Source organism: Bos taurus, chromosome 29 (genome assembly GCF_002263795.3).
Source record: "Bos taurus isolate L1 Dominette 01449 registration number 42190680 breed Hereford chromosome 29, ARS-UCD2.0, whole genome shotgun sequence".
In the NCBI taxonomy this organism is placed as follows: domain Eukaryota; kingdom Metazoa; phylum Chordata; class Mammalia; order Artiodactyla; family Bovidae; genus Bos; species Bos taurus.
Window position 1 is genome coordinate 47,037,194 of NC_037356.1, and position 26,817 is coordinate 47,064,010.

The following is a 26,817-nucleotide window of genomic DNA, read 5'->3' on the forward strand; positions in this document are numbered from 1 at the left end:
GGACGGGGGCTCCTTGCTGCGTTGACGTGCTGGTTGTTTGAGATAAACAGGAAGGGTTGGGGGTGTATTCCGTTGGCCTGGGCGGAGCAGCCGGCTGCCAGGTGGGAAGAGCGAGAGCACGGAAGTCAGGGGTGGAGCCCTGCACGCCCCGGGTCGGCTTGGACGGCGGGGACTCCAGGCCTCTGTCGTCTGGTCTGCACCCCGGTCCTGGCAGCCCGAGCTCGGAGCCGGCCGCGGGGCGGGGACGCTCACGGCCTCCGCTCCCTCCCCGGGGCGGGAGCTAAGCTCGGCCTCCCCGGTCCCGGTCCCGAGGCCTCCTCTGCTGCCGCCGCCGCCGCTGCCGCATGGAAGCGGCCCTGCCGGGGGGAGGAGGCCTGGCCTGGCCGCCACGCAGCCCGGCCGTGCCCAGGAGCAGCCGCACCATCTCGTGGTCCTTGCGGTCCAGCACGCGGGGCAGGAAGAGAGAGGACTTCTGCGTGCGGCGTGTCTTGAAGCCCCGGCGGGGCCGGCCCTTGCCGTTCACGGACACGTACCACAGTCTCTCGGCGCTAGGCTGGCGCCGAGCCCCGCGCCCGCTGGGCGCTGTGCGGTACAGCCGGGAGGCGTAGGTGTTGTAGCCCAGCTCGTGGATGCGCTCCACGAACTCGCACTCGGCGTTGTAGCTCTCCTGCGGGGCGGGCGGGGGCCGGGGTCAGCGCACAGAGCCCCCCGAGGACGCAGGCGGGGAGGGGAGCCCTGGGCCGGGGTCTGGGTGGGGTGGGGTGGGGACCGCCCCGTCTCGCAGGCAGGCGTCTGGACGGACAAACGCAGAATGGAAGGAGCTTTTGCCAGCGCCCCCCGCGGGCTGCTGTGGGGTGTCTTCAGTTAGGGGGCTGGGCAAGGGGCAGGTATGTCTTATGCCAGCGTAGGCTCTAGTCCCAGCTGTAGGTGGACAGACACGCCAAGCCCCCCTCAGCACTGTTTCCGGCCCCCCCCCCCCCGCACTGTGCCAAGGGGCACAGGGACAGCTGGCCAGGAGGACTGGCCTCTTCTCTGGGAACTGACCATGAGGTGGGAGACCCTCAGGGCCCCTCTCCATCAGCAGAGGGGGGAAGGGTGCAGGTGGCCCAGTGGACCGCAGCCCCATTCTCCGGGGTCACAGGCTGTTCGGGGCCAGACCTACAGACTGGGAAGCTTATGATCCCCGAGGACCTCAGGAAGCAAGATGGGAAGCGCCAGCCATCTCTCTCTGGTGACTCAGGAGCCCCGAGGCAAGGCTGGAGAGCATCGGGGGGAGAGCCTCCCCCCATAACCGCAGCCCCTCCTCTGTGCTCTGCCGCCCCTCAGTGGATGCTCGGCTCTTTGGGTCTGCATACGGATGCCACTGCCTGAGATTTTACACATGGGGAAACTGAGGTCCAGAGGGGTGCCAGACCCCAAATCACAGAGGGATCTGATGCCCCTGAGGCCTGTGCCCACCCCCTGCGTGTTGTGGGGCCCTCTGGGGTGGGTGGGTGGGAGGCCTCAGGACAGACCTGCCCCACCCGCATGCCGCACGCTGCTTCAGCATCTTACACCTGCCGCCCCACCCCGGCCCACATTGAGTGTCTGTGAAAACCTCGGCAGCTGAACCAGCTCTCCTCCCAGGCCCCTCTGTCCTGGAGAAGGTACCTCCTCCCGGGCTGAGGCCCGTCCTGCAGGAAGCCTGGTGGGTTTGCTCTTTGCTGGGACACTTGGGGGCGGGGGCCATTGAAGGGACACAGAGCTGTGACAGGGGCTCAGGCCCTATAGGAGGGCTTCTTGGGGGCGGAACATTGTTTGCACCTTGAGGGGGCTCCTGGGTGGGGGGATGCTATGGGTAAAGGGCCAAGACGAGCTAGAAAAAGGCATCACAGACGCACCAGGACGGCAGGTCCCAGTGCCTGTCCCACCCCCGCGGTCCCATCCCAGACTCTGCTCCCCAGGGGCCCTCCCCAGAGCCACCCCAACCCCGGGGTCCACCTGCTCAGACTGTACTCCTTGCCATCACCCTCGTCCTCAGGGAGGCTGCTCCTCCTTCTCAGCTTTGCCAGCTCCTGGCGCTGCTCCAGGAAAATCAGCCAGGGCAGGGCAGAGGCGGGGACCAGGCAGAGGTGCACAGGGAAGGCAGGCACCCTCCCAGTGGGGTGACAATTGAAGGGGAGGGCATGTTCCCGTGGGGCAGAAGGGGGCAGGAGGGGGCAGGGGCACTCCGGGCAGTAGAGTCAGGGAAAGCATGGGGTCGGGGCTGGGAACAGCAGGGCTTGTTCTAGAGAAGCCAAGGGGTCCGGAGCCTGAGTGGGGATGGGAGCTGTGAACTGACGGTGGGAGGAGGAGGCAGAAGGTGGTCTGGGTTGCTCCACTGTGAGCTGAGCTAAGGAATCTGGGTGATAATCTGGGGGCGATGGGGCATTCCTGGAGGCCATTAGGTGAGTGGATTTGCAGTTTAGGGAGATGACTGATCAGTACCTAGCACAGAGTGTGACATATGGTAAGTGCCCAGGACACTGAGGAATGAATGCCAGGTGGATGGAAGGAAAGAAAGGTGGATGGATGTGTGTTGATGGGTGGATGTGTGAATAGATGGATGGACAGACGGATAGATGGATGGAAGGAGACAGGAGGGAGGGAAGGGGGCTGTGGACTGGAGGAAGGAGACCTGGAGGCCAGTAGCTGGGTCCCGAGACTGCTGTGACGGTCCAGCTGGGAGAGGACGAGGGCCTGAGATATAAGAGCATGGGGCAGGGTGGAGGGAGGCCAAAGCTGAAGACAGGGATTCAGGAAGTGTGTTCGAGGACTTGGAGGCAGACTGAGTGTGCGGCTGAGAAAGAAGCAGGTGTCCACCAGGACTCCCGGCTGACCTTGGGTTTAAGTGAGTGGCTGGCGGGGTAACAACCACGGAAGGGGAGTCGGGGGAGCTTCTGGATTCAGCTGGAGGTGTGCTGCCCTCTGCCAGGTGGTCTCTGAGCCATCAGGACATTTGGGGGGAACTATAACTCTGAAGGGAGGTCAGGACTGGGATTGGGGGCTATCGGAAGCAAGGGCCGCTGACCCAGAGTAGATGAGCTAGCCTGCAGGGCGAGAAGCAAGGTGATGGCAAAGACCAGGGACTCAGATAGTCAAGAGGCAGGGCAGTCGGAGCAGCACTCATGGGCAAATTGGGGCACCCAAGACGGGGACAAGGGGTGGCAGGAGTGGCCCCTGGGCTGCCTCACCTTCCAGCTTATCTGCAACATAGTGAGGCCTCCCATGCCAGGCGCTCTGCCAAGTCCCACCCCACCCAGCTAGACCACCGGGCTACCCGCGTGGGACCAGGAACCTCTCCTCTTCCGTCCCCGAAGCCAGCGCTGCCAGCTCTCAGAGACAGAAGCCATAGGGAGACTCTAGCCTACTGGGCACGCATAATTCTGCCCCCCAGGGTCCTGGCCTGGGTCTCCCATGGAAGAGATGGCAGCAGCCAGATGCTTCCTCTCCTGATTCCAGCTCTACCTGCCTCCCTGTGTGAACAAAGGCCGCCCCTGGTCAGTAAGACCTGCATAAGCACTGCACGCCAGTTAGGCCTCCCCTCACCATCAGAGATGGGAGGGACTGTGGGTGGTCCCAGCCCATTTCAGGAACAGAAAGTCAGTTTTGCTCACTCCGCACCAAGAGGGAGGGCTGGAGGGGTCTGGAAAGCCACCGTCCACCTCAAGAAAAAGTCAGACCAGACCCTGGGCTAAGGGCATGTGTTTATAAACCACACTTGGTGTTTACAGACTAGAGGAGGCTGGGCACCCGAGGGTCCCTCTTCCCAGACCTAGACTCCCCCAGGTCACAGAAAGCAAATGGGTATCTTCCTACTTCTGCATTTCCTTTAGCCAAACCGTGAAAAATCTGTGATGGAAAAAGCTGCTTAAAGGAGGATTTCCCTGAATTTCTTGACGGTGCTTTGCCTGACTTCCGACAGGCGGGGAAATGTCTCTGTTTCCCCTGCAAATGCAATCGAATGGAGGAAATGGTCCTTGCCTGTGTCGTCTAGGTGACGGGGGAGGGGGGGCGGGGGGGGGGGGAAGCCTCTCACCGCCCAGGGAGCATCAGCGGAATTGCATGTAATGACTAGTTGGAGGTAGGAAACTTCCTAGGACATGTATTTCACTCCATGTATGCCCCGCCCCTGGGGGACGGACACCGCCAACGCCCACAGTCACAGGACCCCTTGTTGTATAGAGACCCAGATGGTACAAAGACTGGGCTCCAAACCTATGTGCCTGGGACGTGGGCCCCATCGCCCTCTTGGTTCCCTCCTACCGACTCACAGCTCTTGCCTTTCCGCCCTGTTCCTCACTCTGCTCTCAGGAATGCTCTGTCTGGGTGAGCCCACAGAAGACCTTTTGCCTCCTGGACACCCTTGCTTCATCCCCAGGCTCGCCAGGGTCTGTTTATCTTGGTAGAAACTTGGGGCACAACCTCTCCTCTCCTCCCAGTTACCTTGAAGGTGACCACAGAATGCCTGGGGAAGCGTTTTCTCACCCTACAGCACTGGAGAACATAGGATATCTCTACCCCGTCAGCTGGCAGCCGCCTCTAAGCAGAATCGGGCGGAAGAGCGCCGGGTGGGGAGCCATGGGACCTGAGGTGCTGGTCCCTGCATGTCCCCGGACAGAGCGTTACGCTGCCCGTGTCCCTGTGTGTCCTCTGATGTAACGTCCAAGGGAGCCAGCTGCTCCGTTTGTGCCCTGCGCCCAACACGAGCCCCTGGACTCACCGAAGCATAGAGCCGACCCCTCTTGTTCATGGCCAGGTAGCGCCCGGAGAAGAGCCCCTTGATGGCCACAACGCCCACCTCCACCGCCGTTATCTCCAGGATGCCTGTGAGGAGTCGGACAGCCTGTCACTCCCTCCACCTCCCACAGAGCCTGGCAGGGAGGGCTGAACACCCCATTTCCCTGCGCCAGCTCTGGGGGGGATGGGGGTGCTGAGGGCAACCCACACTGAAAGGGGGCGACTTTGGAAGTTTGGGGGAGGGAGAAACCCCTGGGTGGAGGTGCAGAACGGGGAACACCAGGGAAGGTGTCTGCAAGGAGAGGAACGCAAACCTGGGAGGGAAGGAAACCAGTACTTCCCCACGCTGGACGTGAGCTCCCTGGAGCCTCCCCAGCACTCAGTGAGCTAGTTTCATGATGGGCTGGCCAGACGCGCCAGCTGAGACTGGGGCTGAGGGACTTGCCCAAGATGGCACACAGGTGTCTGAACCAGGATTCAAACCTCTTGAACGTGGCAGTGTCTGGGCTCACTGGAGTGCCTCTGGGGGCCTGGGAGGGGGAGCTGGGCCCTTGGCAAGGTCGGTTGATAATGGGATCCACCAGTGTATTGAGGGTGCCACCCAAACCTGCTGGCAGTGGGCGTGGGTGGGAGATAATTGTGTTGAGCCTGTAGGGTGTTGGCAGGGAGCTCACAAAGGGCAGCCGCCTGTGTTCACCCACTCCCCACCCAAGGGAAGACAGTTTAAATCTCCCCTAATGCCTTCCGTTAGGACCGAGGGCACTTTTTTTCTCCCTGGGGAGCCTGCAACAAATCCCCACGTGGGGCCACGGTGCCCCTGGGGTAACAGCCGGTGCCCTCTCCAGGGGGCGCCTGTCCGGTCCAGCGTCTTGCCTCCGGCACATGTCAGCGATCACAGGGCCAGGCCGCCGGCCGCCAGAGGCTTGCCCGGAGCGTGCGGGGGCCCGGGAGGCACAGGATGCCGGCCTCTGGGCTCTCTGGGGCGCAGGCTGGGCGGATTCCCCCCGCCCCGCTCCGTCGCCCCGTCGCGCCGGCCTGAAGACCATAGTACCCGCGTCTGGATATGGGACCAGGGCGGCTCTGGGCCGCCCGCCTTGGATGCCTCAAGAATTTGGATGCTCTGCGACTCCCGGGAGTGGTAGGGGAGACTGCATTTGGACAGAACCGAAGAATCGCTACCAGGCGGGCTCAGGGGCTTTCGCAGTCCCGTCCCGCGCGCAGTGGACGCCCTGGTAACATTTGGCTTCCACCGCGCGGCTCCGGAGGCGTCTTCCGAAGACGCCCTCGCCGCGGCTTTCCTGGAGGAAGCAGAGTTGTCCGGCCGCCTCTGGAATACACCGCGCCTTTTCCTGAGCCCGGGGCAGGGGGAGGAGCAGATCACGGGGCGCAGCGGGGGACCCCGATTCTCTGGCCACACACCCCTCCCACTGAGCTCCTGCCCGGCCCCGAGCTCGGGTCTCCAGCTCCTCACTGAGCGGAGCTGCGTCGAATCCCCACGGCCCTGCGCTCCTCCTCGAGAAAGGACTCCGCACGAGCCCGGGTCCCCGTGGCCAGAGGAGCCAAACCTTGGGACCTTGCGGGACTCCGGCTCGAGCGCAGTCCGGGCGCGGATTCCGGCTGCGGGGCGGGGTGACAGTGTGTCCGCGCCCGCAGCACCAGGTTGACGCCCCTGCGTGCTCCTAAGCCGCATCCTGTGGCCCCCCACCGGCGACCCAGGAGCTCATCCCGCCGGTCGCTCGGCGGCCGAGGGCAGAGGCGGGAGGGCTGGGGACTCCGGTCTGGGGACACGATTCTCTATCCTTGCGGTCGCCTCCCAGGATCCCCGGGAGTCCCGCTCTGTCCGGCGAGCTTCTTCCGCGGGCCGGGGCGGCCACCTGGGTGGCCGCGAGCCGGGAGGGGGGAGGGGATGGCCGGGAGCCCCGAGGTCGGCAGGAGCAGAAGGGGTCGAAATAATAAAGAGGACGATAAACGCCTTGTCCAGGGCCTTTTCTCCGAAAAACTCAAAGGGCTCAGATTTGTCAGGACCACCGAACCCAACCGAGCGGGGAGTCCCCGGACGGCTTTCCTCACACCTCCTCGGACCAGAGGCGGCGGGGCGCCGGGGGCAGCCACCAGCCGCGGCCTCTTCGGACGTGACCCGCCCCCCCCCCACCCCAGATCCCCTCTTTTCAGCTCCCAGACGTTGGGGGAGCCCAGGGGACCCCGGCGGTTTCCCTCAGGCCGCAGCCTTGGTCCGCGTCCCCCGGCGGGCACCCTTGCCTGGCCAGCCCCCGCGTGGGCACCGCTCCTTCCGGGGGCGCCGGACACTCACTGTAGGCACTGTTCTCCAGGCTGCCGTTGACGCGGCCGCTCGGGTGCAGCTGGAGGTGGTACTTCGTGGCGCAGTAGAGCTTGCGGCGCCGGGGCGCCCCGCCGAGGTGCTCGTAGACGCCGCCGCGGCCGCCCGCATCCCGCCGCGGCCGCGCCACGGGGCCCGCGGCCGGCCAGCCGGGCTCCAGCAGGCTGAGCAGCAGCAGCCAGATCAGGTCCATCGTGGCATCGCGCCCGCCTCGCGGCGGCGGCTGCAGGCGAGCGCGGCGCCCATGGAAGGGACGGCGAGCCGAGCCGGGGCGAGGTGCTCGGAGCCCGCTCCCGCGCCTGGCGGTGCCGACTCCGGCTCCGCGGAGCGGGGGAGGGGAGGGGAGGGGAGGGGAGGGGAGCGGTGGGTGCGAGGGAGGGAGAGGGAGACAGAGAGAGAGAGAGATCCTTTAATTTTCACCCCGAAACGGGTGAGATTTCCGTTGCTGCGCAAAGAGCTGAAAGAAAAGACGGTTCGGCAACAAAAGGCCGATGCGGTCCCCAGGCAGAGGCGCGGGAGGCGCGCGAGGGGCGGGAGGCCGGGCGGGGTGGAGAGCCGGGGCAGGGCGCGGCGTCCGGGCCGGGTGCCCCCCGCGCTCGCTCGCCCCCCGCGTGCCGCCGTCGAGCCGTGGCTCTGCTCCGCCGCGCGCCCCGCGCCCGTGCGCCCTCCCGGTTCTGAAAGGTCCCTTCCCCGCCCCCTCCCCCGCCCCCTCCCCCAGACCAATTATGCCTCCGAAAATTATAGACCGAGGTCTCGAGGCGGCCGCCCCAGGCCCTGTCACCCCCTCCCGCCCCTCGTCAATCCCCTGGCACAATGGGAACGCCGCCGATGACTGATGTCCGCGAATACAACTCGCGGGGCAGTCGCACTGACAAACGCCCATTAAAGGCGGCGCATAATGAAGGGGGCCCGCGGAGCACCGCAGAGGGGCGGGCCCTGCGCGCGGGCGCGGGCGCGCGTGGGGGACCCCGAGGTTCTGACTGCGCCCAGGGCTGCCCACTGGAGCCAGGACGCTGCCCTCGGCGGCCCAAGGCTTGAAGGTGCTTTATCCCCTGGCGCATCCCAAGCACCGGCACATGGCGGGAAGGATGAGGTTTGCGTTTGGAACGTCCAGTGTCAGGAGCGCGCCAGGGAGGGGGCTGGGGCTGTAGGAGGGCGACAGTGTAGCTAGAGAAAGGGGCACAGAGACAGACAGCCCTGGAGAGCAAGAGAGACAGACAGCTCAGAGAACAGGAGAGGATAGGACAGAACAGAGAGACTGAGGACCAGAGATGGGGACCCAGAGAGCTCGGGACAGATGGCTTGAGCAAAGCATGGGGAGCCTGCTAGCCACCGAGAAGGGAGATGAGCGGAAACTGGCAAAGGTGGGTGGGCATCCCCGCCGGGGGGGTTGGGAACAGCCATGTAGAGGCCCCTGCGCCTCGAGGGGGCCCCTCCCCTCTGGATCCCAGTGAAGAGGGGCTGAGGATGGAGTGCTGGGAAGAGCCACATCCTCACCCCCTCTCTTGCTCCCCCACCCACCCACCCACTCTGTGCTCCTGCAGCCCCCTGCCCAGCAGCTGGTACTGACACCCAGGCTCAAGCAAGGGTACTTGACAGGCATGAGGGCTCCCTGTAGGGTCCAATAGTCTAGGCTCCAAGTTCAGGGGCTTGGGGATGAGCCCAGTGGGCTGGCATCCCCTGTCCCTTCTACCTGAATCGGGATTTGGAACCTTGGTCCTTCCTTGGGGGAAGGGGTGTCGGGGGGGCACCAGGGGCTCTCTTGAGCTGCAGGAGCTAGTGCATCCCATTGGGATACGTCTCAGTACCCTGACCTAACACAAGCAGGGCAGCGTGTTCTCAGTGGGCCCTCCCCAGCACCCGCAGTGCCTAAGTGGCCCTGGGCCAGCCCTGGGGCACCACTCAGTACCCCAGTCCCAGGAGAAGTGGCTTCTGGCTAGAGTCGGTCTAGTCAGACAGAGCCCCTGAACAGTTGAAAGAACAGGCCACCAATTGCTAGAGCCCCGTGATGATGGAGCCGGCTTTACAAGGGACAGAGGACCGTTGTCAGGCAGCCCCTGAAGATGGAGCCAAGGGCAGTGCACTGGGGCTTCACCCACGGAGCTGGCCTGGGGCTATTGGTCACCTGAACTTCCAGAGAGAACTCAGGAGAGACATAGCAAGGGTTGTAGGTGCCCTGCACCCACCCCCTCTGCCTGCACCCTAGAACTGGTTGGGGGGGGTCACTGCCGCAGAACAGGGGTCCAAGAGCGCTGAGGGTCAGGAGCTTCTGCCGGTTTTGTTCACTGTTGTGCCTGCAGCTTCTAGACTGTGCTGGGCACAGAGCAGCCCCTCAGAACCTACCCCATGGATGAATGAATAGCTCAGCTGCTTCCTAGTCCTGCGACCTTGGCCGTGCAGCATCATCCTCTGAGATGCTGGCTCCTCGTGTGCGTTCTTGTCGTTCAGTCACTAAGTCATGTCCAATTCTTTGCAAGCCCATGGACTGCTGCACACCAGGCTTCCCTGTTCTTCGCTGTCTCCTGGAGTTTGCTCAAACTCATGTCCATTGAGTCGGTGATGCCATCCAACCATTTCATCCTTTGTCACCTCTTTCTCCTCTTGCCCTCAATCTTTCCAAGCTTCAGGGGCTTTTCCTATGAGTCGGCTCTTTATATGGGGTGGCCAAAGTGTTGGAGCTTCAGCTTCAGCATCAGTCCTTTCAGTGAGTCTTCAGGGTTGATTTCCTTTAGGAAAATGCCTCAAATACAGTGAGAGAAACTCAATGAAAGTACCTTTGCAAAGGCCCCACCACCCTATCGGTGCAGAGGCCGACCCTATCACTAAGGGACCACAGTTCATTATGCAAACCCGGCGCTGTGAACAGTTAGGCCAGGACAGCAGACCCCCACGCCCCAGGTTCCTTCCAGCAAACCTGACTCCCCATGGGCATTCTTGTTAGGGGAACTCCTCTGAGGCAGCTAAGCTCCCTGGCCCCGGCAGTAACCTCTGGGCTGAAGTCAGAAGGAGTGTCTAAAAGCCAAAATTGCTGTCTTCCCCACACCAGGCTCTGGGGCAGCCCCTTCCTCTGCTGGTGTTTGGGGGCCTCGCCAACCCTCCTGCACCCCAGCCCACCGCCCACAGCCTCTCCTTCTCTGCCCCGACCTTTGCTTTCCTACCCACTGAGTCTCCTGGTCATCGAAGTCTCCCTGATCCCCGTCTTTCCTGTCCCCAAGGCTCCCGCAGACCTGGGCTTAGCTCTGAATGTTGCTGGGCTGCCAGGCCCTAGGATGCCAGGGCATAGCCAAGGAGGGGTGCCCGATTTCCTGCAAGCTTCCTGGCAGGCACAGAGGCGTGCTGGGCCAGGTCGGGGCACCCACAGAGCCCACCCCACGGCGGCCTCCCCCTCAATACGGAACCAGGTGGGGGTGTGTAATTCGCTAATAGCGAGCCTGTTAATTGCTACCAAATGGTCATTGCTGCCATTTGACTGATTGGTCTCCTCCAACCCCAGCCTGGACACTCCCAGGCCCGGCCCCAGCCAGCCTCCTACCACCAGTTCTGGGACTTCTGCTGTGACTGTCCTCACCCCCAGATCCCCTCCCAACCCTATCTGGTATCTGGGTGACCCCCCTGACCTCACTTAGGTCCAGGCCTCACACCTCCAGCCGCTTCCCCTGGAGAGGGAGCTGGAGAGGGCGGATGGAGAACAGTGTTCTGTGATGTGGTCCCAGCCTGCCCACCGGGGTGACTATCAGATGTGGTGCTGACCTCAGGCCCCAGACTCGCTCTAATTACCCCCTGTCCCCAAGAGCAGTGGGAGAGAAGCCTGGGCCACAGTGGGCCAGCTTGGAGCCAGGGTAGCCCTGCTCAGCCCCGCCTTAGAGATGAGAAATGGAGGCTCGGAGACCTGCAGAGACTGCTGAAGTAAAAAACCTTCTCATCGTGGCAAAAGAAACCTCTAATCTTTAGCTGGGAGGCAAGGTGAGGGGTCTGGCACCTCCATCTGGCCCCTCGACCCCCGCAAGTAGGCTGAGGGTCCAGGGCTGAGCACAGGAGTCTTTATTCTCTGGCCCCAACTTTGCTTCCAGCAAAGTCAGAAGATAAGGAGCAACAGGGATAGTCCTTGAGGGCAGACTCTCCAAGCCCAGCCGGGGCCAGTTTTTGCCAATAGACACTGCCTGTGGGTAGACCAGTTGACTGCCTTCCCCTGCTGAGACCACCCACTCCTAAGGGCAGAATTTGGTCCCAGTGCCAGGTAAGAGCCCACTCACTGGGGGGCTCTCTCTCTCGAGGGTCTTCCTGGATGCACCCAGCTGGGGGCCCCCTTCTCTCCAAATATCCCAGGATCCCTGGGCTGCAGGGGTGGTGGGACCACTGGCACCCAAGGGGCCCTGAACATTGCCTGTGGGCAAGGAGAGTGAGGGCTGCTGGGCACAGAGAGGAGGGGGTCCCCACTCTCCTATAGGCCAGCAAAATCTTGGGGCGGGTCATCCCCATTGAGGGGTCCTAGGCCAGGCAGCTCACCAAGGAGGGGAAGGACAGACCCAGGAGGGTGACCCAAAGTCTGGGGGCTTCAGGAATACTGCTGGTGCTGCTGCTGCTGCTAAGTCGCTTCAGTCGTGTCCGACTCTGTGCGACCCCATGGACAGCAGCCCACCAGGCTCCCCCGTCCCTGGGATTCTCCAGGCAAGAACACTGGAGTGGGGTGCCATTTCCTTCTCCAATGCATGAAAGTGAAAAGTGAAAGTGAAGTCGCTCAGTCGTGTCCGACTCCCAGCGACCCTATGGACTGCAGCCCACCAGGCTCCTCCATCCATGGGATTTTCCAGGCAAGAGTACTGGAGTGGGGTGCCATTGCCTTCTCCGTTCAGGGATACTACTGCCATCCAAATCAAGTGTTTTAAATTATTCATTTATTTTTAATTTTAAAGAGCTTCAGTGAGATGGAATCCACATATCCTAGAATTCACCCTTTTAAATTGTACGGTTCAGTAGTTTGTAATACACTGCTGTTGTGCAGTCATCACCACAGTTGATTTTAGAACCTCATCGTCTCAGAAGAAACCTCGAACCTTTAGCTGTCATTCACCTCTTCCTCCCTCCCCCACTCAGCCCCGAGCAACACAGATCTACTTCACCTTTCCAAGGATGTCCCTATCCTGGACATTTCACGTGCATGGAGTCATGCAGTATCTGTCTCCCTGTGTCTGCTTTCTTTCACTTGGGATAATGTTTTCGATGTTCAGCTATGTGGTAGCAAGTGTCAATGATTCATTCATTTTCAGGGCCGAGTAATAACCCCTTGTATGGGTGGACCACATTTTGTTCATCTCATCGTCTGTTGATGGACCCTCAGCTTGCTTCCTGGCTATTATGAAGCTCCAAACTGAGCCTGAGAGGAGGAGGAAGAGGAATTCTTTCAGGATTGTGAGGAGGGTAGGGGAGACACACCCCATGACCTGCCCCTACTCCTTCCCCCTCCAGACGGAGGGCAGCCTCCGGCCCCTGGACCCCCTCAGTGCCTGGTGAGGGGCTGCACACAGAGCAGCTGGAGCTACCAGGAGCCTCCAGAGATGGTGGCCTGGCCAGACCTCTGCGTGCCTCAGTCTCCCCCTCTGTGACAAGAAAGACCGTCCCTCCTCCTGCATGTGCTGGGTGTGAGGACTCAGTGAGGGAAAACCACATCGTACTGGCTGCAGGCCATCAACTCACCCACAGGGACCATGACCCCCATCAAGAGCTGGTGCTTCTGAAGCCCATCTTGAAAGATGAGTCAGTGTAAAGAGTAAGGATGATGACCACGCAGCTCAGGCCACCATCACAAAGTCCCGCAGCCTGGACGACCCCAACAGCAGACATTCCTTGTCTTCAGTCCTGCAGGCTGGACTCCCAGACCCAGCTGTGGGCGGGGCTGGTCCTCCTGGGGCCTCCCTCCTGGGCGTGCAGACGGCCGTCTCCTCCCCGTGTCCCACAGGGTCGTCCCTCTGAGTGTGTCTGTGTCCTGAGCTCCTCTTCTTATCAGGACCCCAGTCCTGTGGGATTAAAGTCCACTCTAGGGACCGAATTTTACCTTAATTACTTCTTTAAAGATCGTATCTCCAAATACACTCATGTTCTGAGCAATTAGGGGTTAACGGCTTGAACATATGAATTTAGGGAGATGCAATTCAGACTATGGTAAGTGCTGACAATGAGGTGTGCCCCTAGGCCTGACTGCATCAGGGGCTTGGGCTGAGATTCGCACACTCCTCTATCAGGGTCTGGCGGAGCCTGGTAAGAGCTACGGAAGCAAACCCACGCCCACATTACTTCTGTTCCCCACCCCATCCAGGCCTTTACACAGGCTGGTCCTTCCCCGACTGGGTACCCATTAGCCTTTTCCTTCTAGAAACTTCTGCTGTTCCTGCAAGCAGCTCCCAGCTCCGCAGGCACAGTGAGTCTCTCCTCTCCCCAAGTGCCATCCTGATTCCAAGGCCCCTCGGGGTCAATTTCCCACTGCTTCCCACGCAGACCTCGTGTCTTGGAGGGTGGGCAGGCTCTGTCTGTCTCTGTGCCCTGTGTCCTGCGGCCAGGATGATTGAGAGGTGACTGGGAGGTGCGGGACCCTGGGGGGTGGAGATGGGCATGAAGAGTGCTCTCAAGGCGCTGGCAGGGAGGAGTGCCCCGGCCCCCACCCCCAGGGACCGGCGCCCTCCTTGTCGGCACCTTCACCTCCCCTGGGACCCCTGGGCGCTGCTGCCTGACCTAAGTCTGCAGAGAGAAGCGACCGCGATCTGAGCCCTCACTGGGTCCCCCCAGGAGGCCGCCGGGGGACAGGCAGGCTGACAGGTGACATCCGTGGACGGTGGGCTCTCCCCTGGAGGGCTGGTGCAGCAAGGCAGGAGGGAGCGAGGCCAGGAGGCAGCCGGCCGGGCTCCTGGTTACTTCTGTTAACAGGAAGCATCTCTCATTTCCCAGCTTTACGAGGCGGGGTGGGACACTCGCGTCCCTATCCCCTAACCGGTGGGCTGCCCTCCACAGAGTGAGACAGGCTCCCAGGCCTCCCCAGCCCCCACCTCCATCTTTGCCAGCTGCCAATGTTGCCTGCAGGCCCACTGTGCCCACCAGGCGTAGCTGTAACCCCTCACCTTCAGGGCAAGGAACTTGAGCTCAGGCACAGGCTGGCCCCTGCCCGTTACTGCTCCCGCAGCCCCTGGGATCACAGGCTCTGCTGCCCCCGGGGGCCTCTGTGCTGGCTGTCCCCACCGCCTGCAGCACCCGGTCCCCTCTCCGCTTGCCTACATTCTCCCTGCTCTTGGTGATCCAGCCCAGAGGCCCGCCTCGGAGGGGTGTGCCTGCATCCCTCCTCCCCACACTCCCTAGGGTCAGCAGTCCCTCCCCCTGGCTCCCTGTGTCCATCGAACCCAGGGCCCTGGGAGGTTGTAAGGAAGCCAGGACCAGTCTGCTGTTCTCTGCTTCCTCAGTGTCTCCCCCTGGGCTTGGCCTGAATCAACCCCCACCACGGATGAATGAATGAGTGAAATTCCCATGGCACCTTTGATCCGACAGTGTTCGCCATTTGCATGAAGAAAATGCAGAAGAGAAGCTGGAACTATGGGCCTGACGATCCTGGCCCAGGGCGGGAGGCAGGGGACAATACAGCCTCGTCTCCACTCGCTGCCGGCCAGGGTGGGTGGCCGGTTTGAGCCGCTGTTTCCAACAGGGATAGAGGGTGACTTCTAGAACGTTGGGTTTGGCAAAACTGCAGACTATTTGTCGACTAGAAAATGACCTTTCATAAGAGCTGCTCAGCAGGGCGTGAAGCCAATTTTGAGGCAGTTTTCAAACAGGAGGGGTCTGTCCAGTAGACAACACAGCAAGGGAAGCTGAAAAGATGAGAGTTGCGCTCAGGTGTGTCCCACAGAACTGCAGGGCATGCAAGCCAGGGCCACCTCCACGAGGGATGCCAGGCAGGATCTGTGACAACAGCTGCCGCGATGCCCCTTGCCCTAGGAATCCCACAAGCTCCCTTGGTCTCACCAAGTCTGTAAAGCAACATGCCCAGGAACGTCCGCTGGCTTCATGCACCAGGATATCGACCCAGAAACAGCGCAAACCACCCGCCCGTGGAGACCATGGTGTGCAGGCCTCGCCAGGGCAGAGCGCTCCTGGGGTGGGAGGGGCCCCATGCAGCAACACGGCAGCGTGTGGACCGCGACCCATTTGTGACCTGCTGGCTTCAAGGCCAGATTCTGCCACTTACTACCTGTGTGAGCTTGGGCTGACAAACCTCTCCAGGCCTCAGCTTCCTCATCTGCAAAATGGGATGATTACTGCGAGTGTATTAAAAAGCAGAGACATCACTTTGCCGGCAAAGTTCTGTATAGTCAAAGCTATACAAGTAGTCGTGAACGGATATGAGAGTTGGACCATTAAGAAGGCTGAGTGCCAAAGAATTGATGATTTCAGACTGCAGTGCTGGAGAAGACTCTTGAGAGTCCTTTGGACAGCACAGAGATCAAACTAGTCAATCTTAAAGAAAATCAACCCCGAATGTTCATTGGAAGGACTGACGCTAAAGCTGAAGCTCCAATCTTTTGGCCACTGATGCAAAGAGTCGACTCATTGGAAAAGACCCTGATTCTGGGAAAGATTGAGGGCAGGAGGAGAAGGGGGCAACAGAGGGTGAGATAGCTGGATGGCATCACTGACTCAACAGACACGAGTTGAGCAAACTCCGGGAGATAGTGAAAGACAGGGCAGCCTGGGGTGCTGCAGTCCATGGGGTAGCGAAGAGTCGGACACGACTTAGCGACTGAACAGCAGCAAACAGCCATGAGGCTGAGCGACGTTCGCACAGACGACGTGCTCAGGGCGGTGTCGGGGGCACTTGGGCTCCAGGCCTGTGGTCAGCGGTTGGTGTTAGTATTTGCACATGCTCATAGATACGCGGGATGTTTTTGAAAGATACAGGAAACTGAAGGCGTGGTTAGCTGCCTCTGGGAAGGAGGATGAGAGCAGGGGCCAAGAGGGAACTGGGTGGTTCACATTCACCCTTGGGTGTTGATTTCACTGTTGCTTTGGTTTTTAGTGTGAGCAGGTATTCTTTGGTGATTGATAAGGGGGGCTGGTCCTCTGTCGAGGCTCACTGAGCTGAGGCCCCTTGGCTGGGGTAGAAGGAATCTGAAACGCTCAGGACTAACATCTGCAGAGACGAGAAGGAAGGAGATGGGTGGGGGGCAGCGGGGTCCTGCCCTGTGCATCCACAGTCTCCTCTGACAGCAGCTCCTCCCAGGAGGGAAGACTATAGCTGGTGGGAGCCCAGGAAGCAGAAGCCCCGCCCGGGTGGACAGAGGCACTGGATTCAGACTCCACAGCCCACCTTCTCTTCCCTCGTCAACCAGAACTGAGCAGAAAACCAGACCCCCTTGCAGATTAGTTTGGGTGGCCATCTCTGCAAAAAGAGCGACCTTCCTGCCCCCACCTCATAAGTAATGAACCAGAGTGGAGACACAGGCAGGGCTTCCTGGAGACCCCAGGCCCTGGACCCACTTGCCCAATTGACACACAAAACCCTGATGCTAGGAGATGAGAGTGAGTTCACCTCGGGGACTGATGGACGATGGTGCTTAAGCAAAGCCTCCACTTGACTTGAGAGGGTCCTCAGGGCCCCTTAGACGTGGCTGCAGCCTGCTCAAGGCCAGCACAATGTAGCTAATTGGCCTCCACCTTTTTCTTTCTTGAATTTTAAATCCCTTGAGCCAGAGATTACAGGACAATGGGCTGGATTCTCAGGCCGTCATTAGGCTGGGGACAGTGAGGGCTCGCCACCCCCGGCCAGCCTCGTTACCGGATGGTTTGGAGGGGCGGTGTCTCTCCTAAGGGCGGGCGCACAAAGGTGAAGACTGTCTCGGGGCCACAATGCCCACTTTCATCCCGGGCCGCCCTGACAAAGGAGCCTTCCCCGGACTCAGGGCCCACCGTCCTGGAGGCCCTCAGCCTGCTCTTCAGTGCTCTGGCTCCAAGTGCAAAGCGGGCACCAGAATGCAAGTCAGACCCCCGACCTTTGCCCTTTACAGGCACTTGTTCCTGGGTGGGGGCCCCTTTGGGATGTGGGTCCGAGGCTGGCTGGGCTGCCCTGCTCCCAGACCGCCCTGCCTTGGCTGGACCGTCATCTCGGCTCCTTCAGTCCTTGCAGCGTTTTTCTCTTTCTTTTAATATTTATTTATTTCTTTGACTTCACAGGCCTTAGTTACAGCGTGCAAACCCTTGGTTGCAGGGTGTGGGATCTAGTTCCCCGACCAGGGATCTAACCCAGGCCCCCTGCAGTGGGAGCACAGAATCTTAGCCACTGGACCCCCAGGGAGGTCCGAAGTCCCTGCAGTTTTTCATCTCACCTGCCTGCAAACTGGCAGCCACTGCCCCCTCCATGCACTGCTCCCCTCTTACCTGACCCTCTCTGATGCACACAGCCCCATCAACCATCTCCAGGGTGCCAGGCTGTGGCATGGGGCAGGGGCTTTGGCCCAATCAGACCTGGACTAGAAAAGATGCTGCCAGAGTCTAAGACCTTTTTGAGAGTGTGACTAATGAGAATTTGGGGGGCATGGTCTCCTAAAACAGGAGCTCCTGGTAAAGGCAGAAGACAGAGGCTTTGTTGGGACTTCCCTGGTGGTTCAGTGGCTAAGACTCTGCACTCCCAGTGCAGGGGCATGGGATTGATCCTTGGTCAGGGAACTAAGATCTTACAGCCAAAAAAAAACTTCTTTTCCCCAGTGGCAGGCACCCCTTCCAGTGGCTTCTCACCATCGGTCTTCCCGCCACAGCTGTGGTAGCCTCGCTGGCAAAACTGCGATGCTTCTCAGCAGCATTTTGGTCACTGTCAATAAACTTGTGCAGTTTTTCTTGCACCTGGATGAGGCCGCATTTTGACAACTTGGCTCCAAAGCAAAGAGAGGCTCGGGGTCCTCTGTACCTCATCGGGCGCCCGGGGACAGCCTGGTTGGGGTGTCCTCCACGCTGGCCCTGCAGAGGTTGCCGAGGACTTTGCTGCAGGCTGGTACTCAGGCACTCTCTGTGATGCTGACTCACAGCTTGTTTGCTCGTTCTTAAAATTCTATGGAAGTATAGTTGATTTACAATGCTGTGTTAGTTTCGGGTGTATGGTGCACTGATTCAGTTACATGTGGAAACGCACACACGTATTTATGTTCTTTTCCAGATTCCCTTCCCTTATAGGCTGTTATAAAATATTGAATATAGTTCCCTGTACTACACAGCACATCCTGTTGGTTATCTATTTCATATATATTTGTGTGTGTATGTAAATCCCAAACTGCTAATTTATCCCTTCCCGCCTTTCCCCTTTGGCAACCATGCGTTTGTATTTTATAGCCATGGGCCTAGTTCTGTTTTTTAGATAAGTTCATTTGTATATATGTATATATATGTAAATGTATAATATACGTGTTTAGATTCCACATATCAGCAATATTATAAGACATTTGTCTTCCTCTGATTGCGTTCACTTGGTATGATCATCTCCACATCCATTCTTGTCACATGCACCACATTTTCATTCATTTGTCTGTCGACGGATAGGCTGAACTAGAAACCTATCCATCTAGCCACCTGGAGGGGTGCCTGCCTCTGGGCAAAGAACATTTTTTTTGGCGGCAAAAAAAACGGGCAGTACTAAATAGGTTGCGTCCACGTGTCGGCTACTGAACACAGAGCTGCTGCTGCCGCTGCTAAGTCGCTCAGTCGTGTCCGACTGTGCGAGCCCATGGACTGCAGCCCACCAGGCTCCTCCGTCCATGGGATTCTCCAGGCAAGAGCCCTGGAGTGGGGTGCCATCGCCTTCTCCAGAACACAGTGCTGCAAGGATGCAGTACGTGTGTCTTTTTGAGTTAGGGTTTTCTCTCGATGTAGCTTTTCCAAGGAGTGAGGCTGCTGGGCTCTATGGTAATCCTGTATTTAGTTTCTTACAGGGCGTTCACCCTGTTTTCCATGGTGGTTTTACATTCCCAGCCAACAGCACAGAAGGGTCACCTTTTCCCCACACACTCCTCCAGCATTTCCTGGCTGCAGACTTCTCGATGATCCCTTCTGGGGTGAGGTGACACCTCACTGTGGTCTTGGTGTGTGTTTCTCTGACGATTAGTGATGCTGAGCGTCATTTCGTGTGCTTGTTGGCCATCTGGCGTGTCTTCTTTGGAGAAATGTCTTTTTGGAATAAAGCAAAGTTCCCCTCTAGTTAGCCACCCACAGTAGGTTTTGAGAGACAGGATCCTAACTTCCACCTGGTGTGGAGACAGCAGGCTTTTCTGCCATTTCTTCTGAGCTAGACTCTGAAAATTGGTGGTCAGTTCCCTTGACAAGGCTGCCAGGGGCTGCCCGTTCAGACCACGCTGGCTGAATGCCAAAGGAAGGAGCAGTGGTGCTCAGTGAGCTAACAGTGAGCTCACCTAACAGTGAGCTCAGTTAGAGCCCTGCATGTTGTGCCAGGAGTGTGGCTGGATGTACACGTTTTTAGGCCTTGTAGTCATCCTGCTGCACTTGGCAGGGCCAGCATTTTGTCCAGAACCTTCTTCCCAGCTCGTTCCTCGATACAGCACAGGCCAGGAGCCCAGGCTGTTCTCCCAGATGCAGGGGCCTCTTGCTCTGCCTGCATCCCCCACCACCTCGTCTTCCCAAATCCAGGAGTTGGACAGTCAGGTAACAAGCCCTCAGTCTCCACATCTGAAAAATGGACACAGTGACAGCAGAACCGTCCTTGTGAGGCTGTCGGGCTGGGGGCAGCGCCATGAGGGAGGCCCTCGGCCAGCGCCTGCCCCTTCGCCACCCTCCTTCCCTCCCACCTTCTCTCCCCTGCTCAATGCTGGTAGCCCTTCCCTTTAGCCGGTGCGTAACAGGGAAGCCCACAAACCACTCATCAGGATTCTCAGATCCACTGTGAGATGCCACCACGACCTCTGCCCCCACCCCCATCCCCTGGGAGAGCCCAGAGCCTTCTCTGCCACTCCTGCCCACGGGCAGCACCTGCTCCTGCTGAGGCTGGGACTCTGCAAAGTCTGCCTTTCCCCAGAGCAGAACCAACCAGGGGGCCAAAGGTCATGCCTTGGGAAACCATCTACATCAGACAGAGATATTGCGCCTCCCTCACATATGCACGCATTTCCCCTTGCCAGGTCACTTTCATGCCGAGAGCCTGGGCTGCGGGCTTCTTGAGTCGTGTCTCCTTCCCAGCCTTGGAGACAGAAGCCAAGAACGCTGCACAGCCCCCACCAGCCCCAGAGGAGCTCCGAGGCCTCTGTGGGGGACTCCTGGTAGATCAGGAAGAGAAAGAGGAGAAGGACATCCTTCAGAATGCCCTCCGGAAAGATTGGCTCCAACTTGAGTCTGGACCGGCTTCTGCACACTGTCGTCTCTCTTTGATTTTTGCCTTCAGATTTCAAGCCACTGGTGGATGTGGGCAGGGGCCTGGGCCTCCAGCAGGCCATCTCTGGCCCGGGATGTGACCCCACCACTGGCCCTGGGAGAAATGGCAGGAGAGCCCCAGACGCCAGAGGTTGTTCCAGCTCCAGGAATCTGCCCCCAGGGACCCCTGAAGAGGTAAGACCATTTGGGAAAGTTCCCCAGGAAGGAACCTGCTTTCTCATCACAAAGTTGTTGTAAAAACGTTCTCAAAACCCTGGGCCTTAATTCCTTCCCAAAAGAAGTTTGTCAAGAGCCGGTCAGCATCTGTGTCTCTGCACCTCTACCGGGATAACTCTGCCAGGTCCCACCCGTCATGGTGGACTGTGAGTGTTTGTTCAAACCACCGGGGGCTCATCTGTGACTGATTGAAATCAGACATATTGGACCCTGAGGCCACTGACACCCGTCTGCAGGAGACATACCACCAGGAGACCCCTGACAGCTGATTGGCACATGTCATGGGCACTAAGGAAGCCTGGCCATTGTACCATAAGCATCCCAGGCTTCAGAGTGACTCACTGGCCTAGGGGTACGATTCTCACTTTGGGTGTGAGAGGTCCCAGGTTCAAATCAGGACAAGCCCAGACCTTTGGGCTTCCTAGGTGACTCAGTGGTAGAGAATCTGCCTACCAATGCAGGAGACCCAGGTTTGGTTCCTGCGTCCGGAAGATCCCCTGTAGAAAAGAATGGCTACCCACTCCGGTATTCTTGCCTGGAGAATTCCATGGACAGAGAAACCTGATGGGCTATGGTCCGTGGGGTCATAGAGAGTCAGACACGACTGAGCGATTGAGCATGCACACACAACCCAGGCTTCAGTCTCTTCTAAACAAGCTTCTCCGGGGAAATCCAACATCCACCAGCTCTGGACATTGCTGTGTTAGACCATCCCTGAGACCAAAGTCTTAATCGCTCAGTTGTGTCTGACTGTTTGCGACCCCATGGATTCTAGTTCGCCAGGCTCCTCTGTCCATGGAGGTCTCCAGGCAAGAATACTGGAGTAGGTTGCCATTCCCTTCTCCAGGGGATCTTCCTGATCCAGGGATGGAACCCAGGTCTCCTGCAGGAAGATGCTTTACCATCTGAGCCTCCAGGGAAGCCCAAAACACAGTCTGAACACTCTTGTATTAGCATCTGTCACTCATTCACAACCTCATTCATTCACTCATCCATTCACAACTTTGAGCTACCACCTCGTGCCAGGCCGTGAGCTGGGGCTGCAGGATGAACGGGACACGTTGCTTTCCTGCGGGGAGAGAGCCGGTAGACACTTACCACCAAGGAGGTGAGTGACAAACGCAAGTGACAGCAATGCCTTCAGTTCTTTTGGACACGAGCTGGCCCTGCCCCCACCCTCCTAATGAGCCTGGGGAGGTCAGGAAGCAGCCACCCCACATCAGGCTGGCTAGCTTTGGACCCACTCAGCCAGTCTCACAGGTCCCTCCTGCACCCCAAATCTCTCACATTTCATTTTCCCCAAAGCTGTTCTGTGTTTGGGCATGTCTTCCCTCTCACAGCCGTGCCCCCTTGGCATGCCACCTGAGTTCTGTGGAACAGCAGAGCAGAGGCTACTGGTTCCATTTCTCAGAGGAGGAAACTGAGGCACGGGACATAACCAGCTTGCTCAAGCACAGCCAAGCGTGAGTGGATGAGCTGAGGTCTGAGTCCAGGACCCAAAGGCACACACTGAATCCCGATTAGTAACTCTCAACAAGAAAGAGAAGGCCACGTGGGGATGCTATTCTTCTGGATGTGATTTGTAACCAGCATGGGTGGGCACCCCCAGAGCCTGGCAAAACCTGAGAAATCTATTTACCAGATGCTGATACAGTGCTTATGGTAGACAAGTGCCCTTCAAAGCACTTTCTGAATATTAACTCCCTTAAGCCTCATACCAATGCTAGTGAGTAGGGCCTATGAATAACCCAATCTCAGAGATGCGAAAACAGAGTCACAGAGAGGTCAAGCAACTTGCCTGTAGATGGTCAGCGGCCAAGAGGCAGAGCCAGGACTCATAGGCAGGAACACAGGCTCTGGACTTTGTCTGAAGCGCCAGGCACTGCTGCCCAATGCAGGAAACCCTGAAGGATAACTTTGGCGATCACGCATTGGGGGGGGAAAAGCCCGTGATAAAATATTAAGCAAGAAAGCATCATTCAACACTGTACATGTCTTTTGTTTGCAAATAGGAGAAAAAAACATAGGCATCCTTTTATACGAACAACGTGATAGCCACACGTTACCTGGGGCCAGGTGGTGGTAGGGGGTAGACACAGAACACAGGACACGAGAGTGATTAGCGTGGAGGAATGGGTGTGAGGATGGACCTTGTTTCCTGATTTCCACCCCTTTGTCTTTCCAACAAAAATAGCTCGTTTCCCCATGAGTGGGTTTCTTTAAAGTGTCACTTCAAATTCCTTTTGGATTCTCCAGGCCCATTCAGGTGCCTGGAGCGGGAGGAGGGGAACCATTGTCCCGGGCTCGGCCGCGGGGACAGGAGTGCCGTCTCCACTGGGCTTTGATCTCGGGATGCATCACCTGGAAATGGCCTTTCTCTGGGCCGCTCAGACGTCCGGATGTAACCAGACCCCACGTGCCGAAGAGTGTGTGAGGCCGGAAGCTCGGGGCTCCCGCTCCTCTCCACGCTGGCGTCTCCCCCAAGCCGGTCTCAGGGACCCCCGGAGTGTCTTGGACCAGGGAGGCAGCTGACCTCCCCCAAGACGCCCCACCTGTAATCACATCTCCAAATGTGCCCTGAACACCTCCGCATCCTGCCTCGTCAGGGGAGGCGGGCGGGGAAGCGTCGGGGGCTGCGGCCCCAGTGCTATTCACACAGGACGAAAGAGTCTGGGGACACTTCTGCCGCGGGTACATGGCCGGGGGAGCCCACGGAAGTCTCCTCGCTGCCCTGATGAGCGCCATGTGCCACCTGGCCCTGGACGCAGTGGCGCACACGGTGGCTCAGAAGTCAGACTCTGGCCTTGGACTGACTGATGCTGTGTCTCTGTTTTCTCGTCTGTAAAATGGAGATGTAACAGCACCAGTTCCTACGGTGTCTGTGACGATGGCCCCCTACGGGCAGCGAGCACCAGAGCAACGTCTGCAGCTGGCGCTCCCGAGTCCTTGACGCAGCCCTGGGGGCTGCCTTCTTGTCACCTGCGATTTGCAGGGAGGAATCGACACGAAGAGAAGCTAAGTGACCCGCCTGGGGTCCCTGAAGGTGGCTTTCTCTTGGGGCCATTCCTGGAGTCATGCCATCTCCCAGGTCATCACTGGACCTCCAGGTCCTGGGACATGGAGCTCCCAGAAGCTGAGAAATGTGCACCAAACATCTCGCCATCAAAAAGATCTGACAAGAGCAAATGGAATCTTTTTTTTTTTTTCTTACTTACATTTATTTCCAAGGAAAATTCACACCCTTGTCAAGAAGAGAGAATGGTATTATGTGCCCTGATTACAACGTAACTACATTACAATGTAACTATAAAAATAACCACAAGAAAACTGTATTCAGTTTTCACCAAGTCTCAGGCTCAGATATGGTCACCTCTCGCTTTATAAAGGGGAGCGAGCGGTAGTGGTTGAGGGGCGTGGGGTGCTCAGGGACGGGGCACAGGCCAACTGGATTAAGAAAACTTGAAAGAGGAGGAAGAGACTTTCCTCAAGAGTTTATGGGATTTCGGCTACACCAGCCTTCGCTCCGCTGGAGTCCCTGAACCACAGCCCCAAGCTACTGATGCATCAGACCCTGGACCTTTGGGTGGGGCTGGAGAGAGAGGGGAAGCTGGTACGCACAGGGAGGTCTCTCCCAGGGGGCCCGGCTCCCCCTCAGGCTACCGCTCCATGATGCAAGGCCGGCCTTCCACAGGCCCACTCCCCTCCCATCTCAGCAGTTTTCTCCTTCACCACTTCCACCCTCCTTATTGACCGTTGAAGCCAGAGGCCTAGAGAGGGCCAGAGACTTCCGAAGGTCACCCAGCCGCCCAGGGGCCCCGAGGGGCTGGTTCTTTATTTAGCAACGATGGCTGCACCAGTCTGAGCTGCACAGTGATTGATCTAACACCCCCTCACCCTGTTCAGAGGTGCAGGTCGGCTCAGGGTGTGGAGTAACAGGTACAGAATTTGAACTCAGGCCCTGCTCCCTGGCTCCTGTCCTGTCCTCCCCTCTTGAAGCTTCACTACTGGCTGCTCCTCGCTCACCGACAGGCTTTTCCTGGCATCCTGTCGCGATTGGTGGAGCCCAGCACACTCCCTCTTCAGAGTATCTTGGACTCAGACCACCTCTGTCCCCCCCCAATTTGTCTGGATGCTGTGGTCTTTAAAAATCATTCATCTTCAAAGCCAGGAAGAGAAAAGGCTCCCGAGGGGCCAGGCGGGCCTTGTGAGCGGCTGGGAGAACTTTGCTTAAGTCCCTGAAATGATGGCTAATTGGAGTTTGGGCGGGGTTGGGGGGGCACAGAGGCGGCTCTCACTGTGAGCGTCGCACCTGGGGGGCAGGCAGGCGGGGCGCGTCCCCTCCCCAGGCCGGTCCAGACTCCGGCCAGGAACCCCACAGCCCAGCCGAACGGTGTCCACAGCCCCAAGTCAGACATTCCAGCTTTGGTTCGGGAAACCACAGGCGCCCTGGGTCAGCCCCGCTGGACTTGGGCTCCTGGGTGGGAGGACTGTAGTCTCGGGCACCGTCTGGGATGGGGGATTGTAATAACAGCTTTTTGTCTTGGTTTTCCAGGACTGCTCTAACGAAGCACCACAAACTACATGGCTTTGAATAAGAGAAATTTATTCTCTCAAGGTTCTGGGGGCCAGAAATCTGAGGTCAAGGCGTGGCCAGGGCTGAGCTCCCTCCAAAGCCTCTAGGGAAGGGTCTCTCCTCACCTCTCCACATCTGGGGGCTCCAGGCGCTCCTTGGCTTGTGGCCGCATCCCTCCAGTCTCTGCCTTTACGTGGTCTCCCGTCCTGGGTGTGTCTGTGTCTCTTTCTCTTCTTATAGGGATATCTGTCATCGGAGCAGGGTCCACCGTACGCCGGCGTGACCTCATATTAACCTGGTCACCTCTGTTCTTTGTTCTGTGTGTGTTAGCCACTCAGTTGTGTCTGACCCCATGGACTGTAGTCCACCAGGCTCCTCGTTCCATGGAATCCTCCAGGCAAGAACACTGTAGTGGGTTGCCATTCCCTTCTCCAGGGCATCTTACCGATCCAGGGAGCATGATTCTACCTCTACCCTCTCATGTGCTGTCCACGGTGGCAAATCCCTTCTCAGGCATTGCCTTGGAGACCCTTCCCCACGCAGCAGCAGGAGGGGAGGTGTAGTGTCACATGGTCGCTGTTGCTATGTTACAGATGGAGAGATCAAGGCACAGAGCCCGACTCCTATCTGCCCGCCCAGGCACCAGGAGTGTATGAGAAGGGACTGTGACCCTCCCTCTGGGGGGATGAGGCACTGAGGACATCAGTCCCCTGCCCTCTGTCCCCAGCCCAAGTCGGTCCGGTCCGGTGTGAGCGCTGCCCACATGCCACACTGGCCCCTAAGCCGGGCAAACCCTTGATCTTGATGGAGTGAGTCGTGTATTCACGATGTTGAGCATCTCGGCTGAGGAGCCAAAAATGCACTCTGGTCCCAGCTCAGGCAGAGCCTGGTACTTGGCTTTGGACATCCCTCCAGGCCTTGGTTTGTGCTCTGGGAAAGGAGGGAGAGTCTGTATTTTCACTGTGTCACAGCAGAAGCCGTGGGTGGCGACTGAGCACTTCTAATGTGGCTGGCGCAACCGAGGAACACAAGCTGCATTATACCAACTTTTAATTAAAATGTAGGTTCAAAATCAGATGCTTGATTTGGTTGTTGGAAAAGTTCTACGTGCATTTGGAACAACTTGGGTGTGCGACCCTGCTTTTTCAAGCTTAGATTTTATGAAACCTAAACACAGATCACGGAGAAGGCAATGGCACCCCACTCTGGTACTCTTGCCTGGAAAATCCCATGGGCGGAGGAGCCTGGTAGGCTGCAGTCCATGGGGTTGCTAAGAGTCGGATACGACTGAGTGACTTCACTTTCACTTTTCACTTTCATGCATTGGAGAAGGAAATGGCAACCCACTCCAGTGTTCTTGCCTGGATAATCCCAGGGACGGGGGAGCCTGGTGGGCTGCCATCTATGGGGTCGCACAGAGTCACACACGACTGAAGCGACTTAGCAGCAGCAGCAGCAGCAGCAAACACAGATCAAGTAAGTATACCCTGAAGAAAATTCTGCATATGGATTGAGATGTTCCATTAATGTA

General features: G+C 58.5%; 1 protein-coding gene across 1 annotated transcript; it reads right to left on the bottom strand.

Annotated features, from left to right (window-relative positions):
• Positions 1 to 280: 280 nt before the first annotated feature.
• Positions 281 to 7,289, bottom strand: FGF3 (fibroblast growth factor 3). The gene is made up of 3 exons (XM_002699439.4): positions 7,070 to 7,289; positions 4,742 to 4,845; positions 281 to 667 (listed from the first exon to the last, which is right to left on the bottom strand). Exons 1-3 carry the CDS (start codon positions 7,287 to 7,289, stop codon positions 281 to 283), a joined length of 711 nt encoding a protein of 236 aa, XP_002699485.1.
• Positions 7,290 to 26,817: the final 19,528 nt, after the last annotated feature.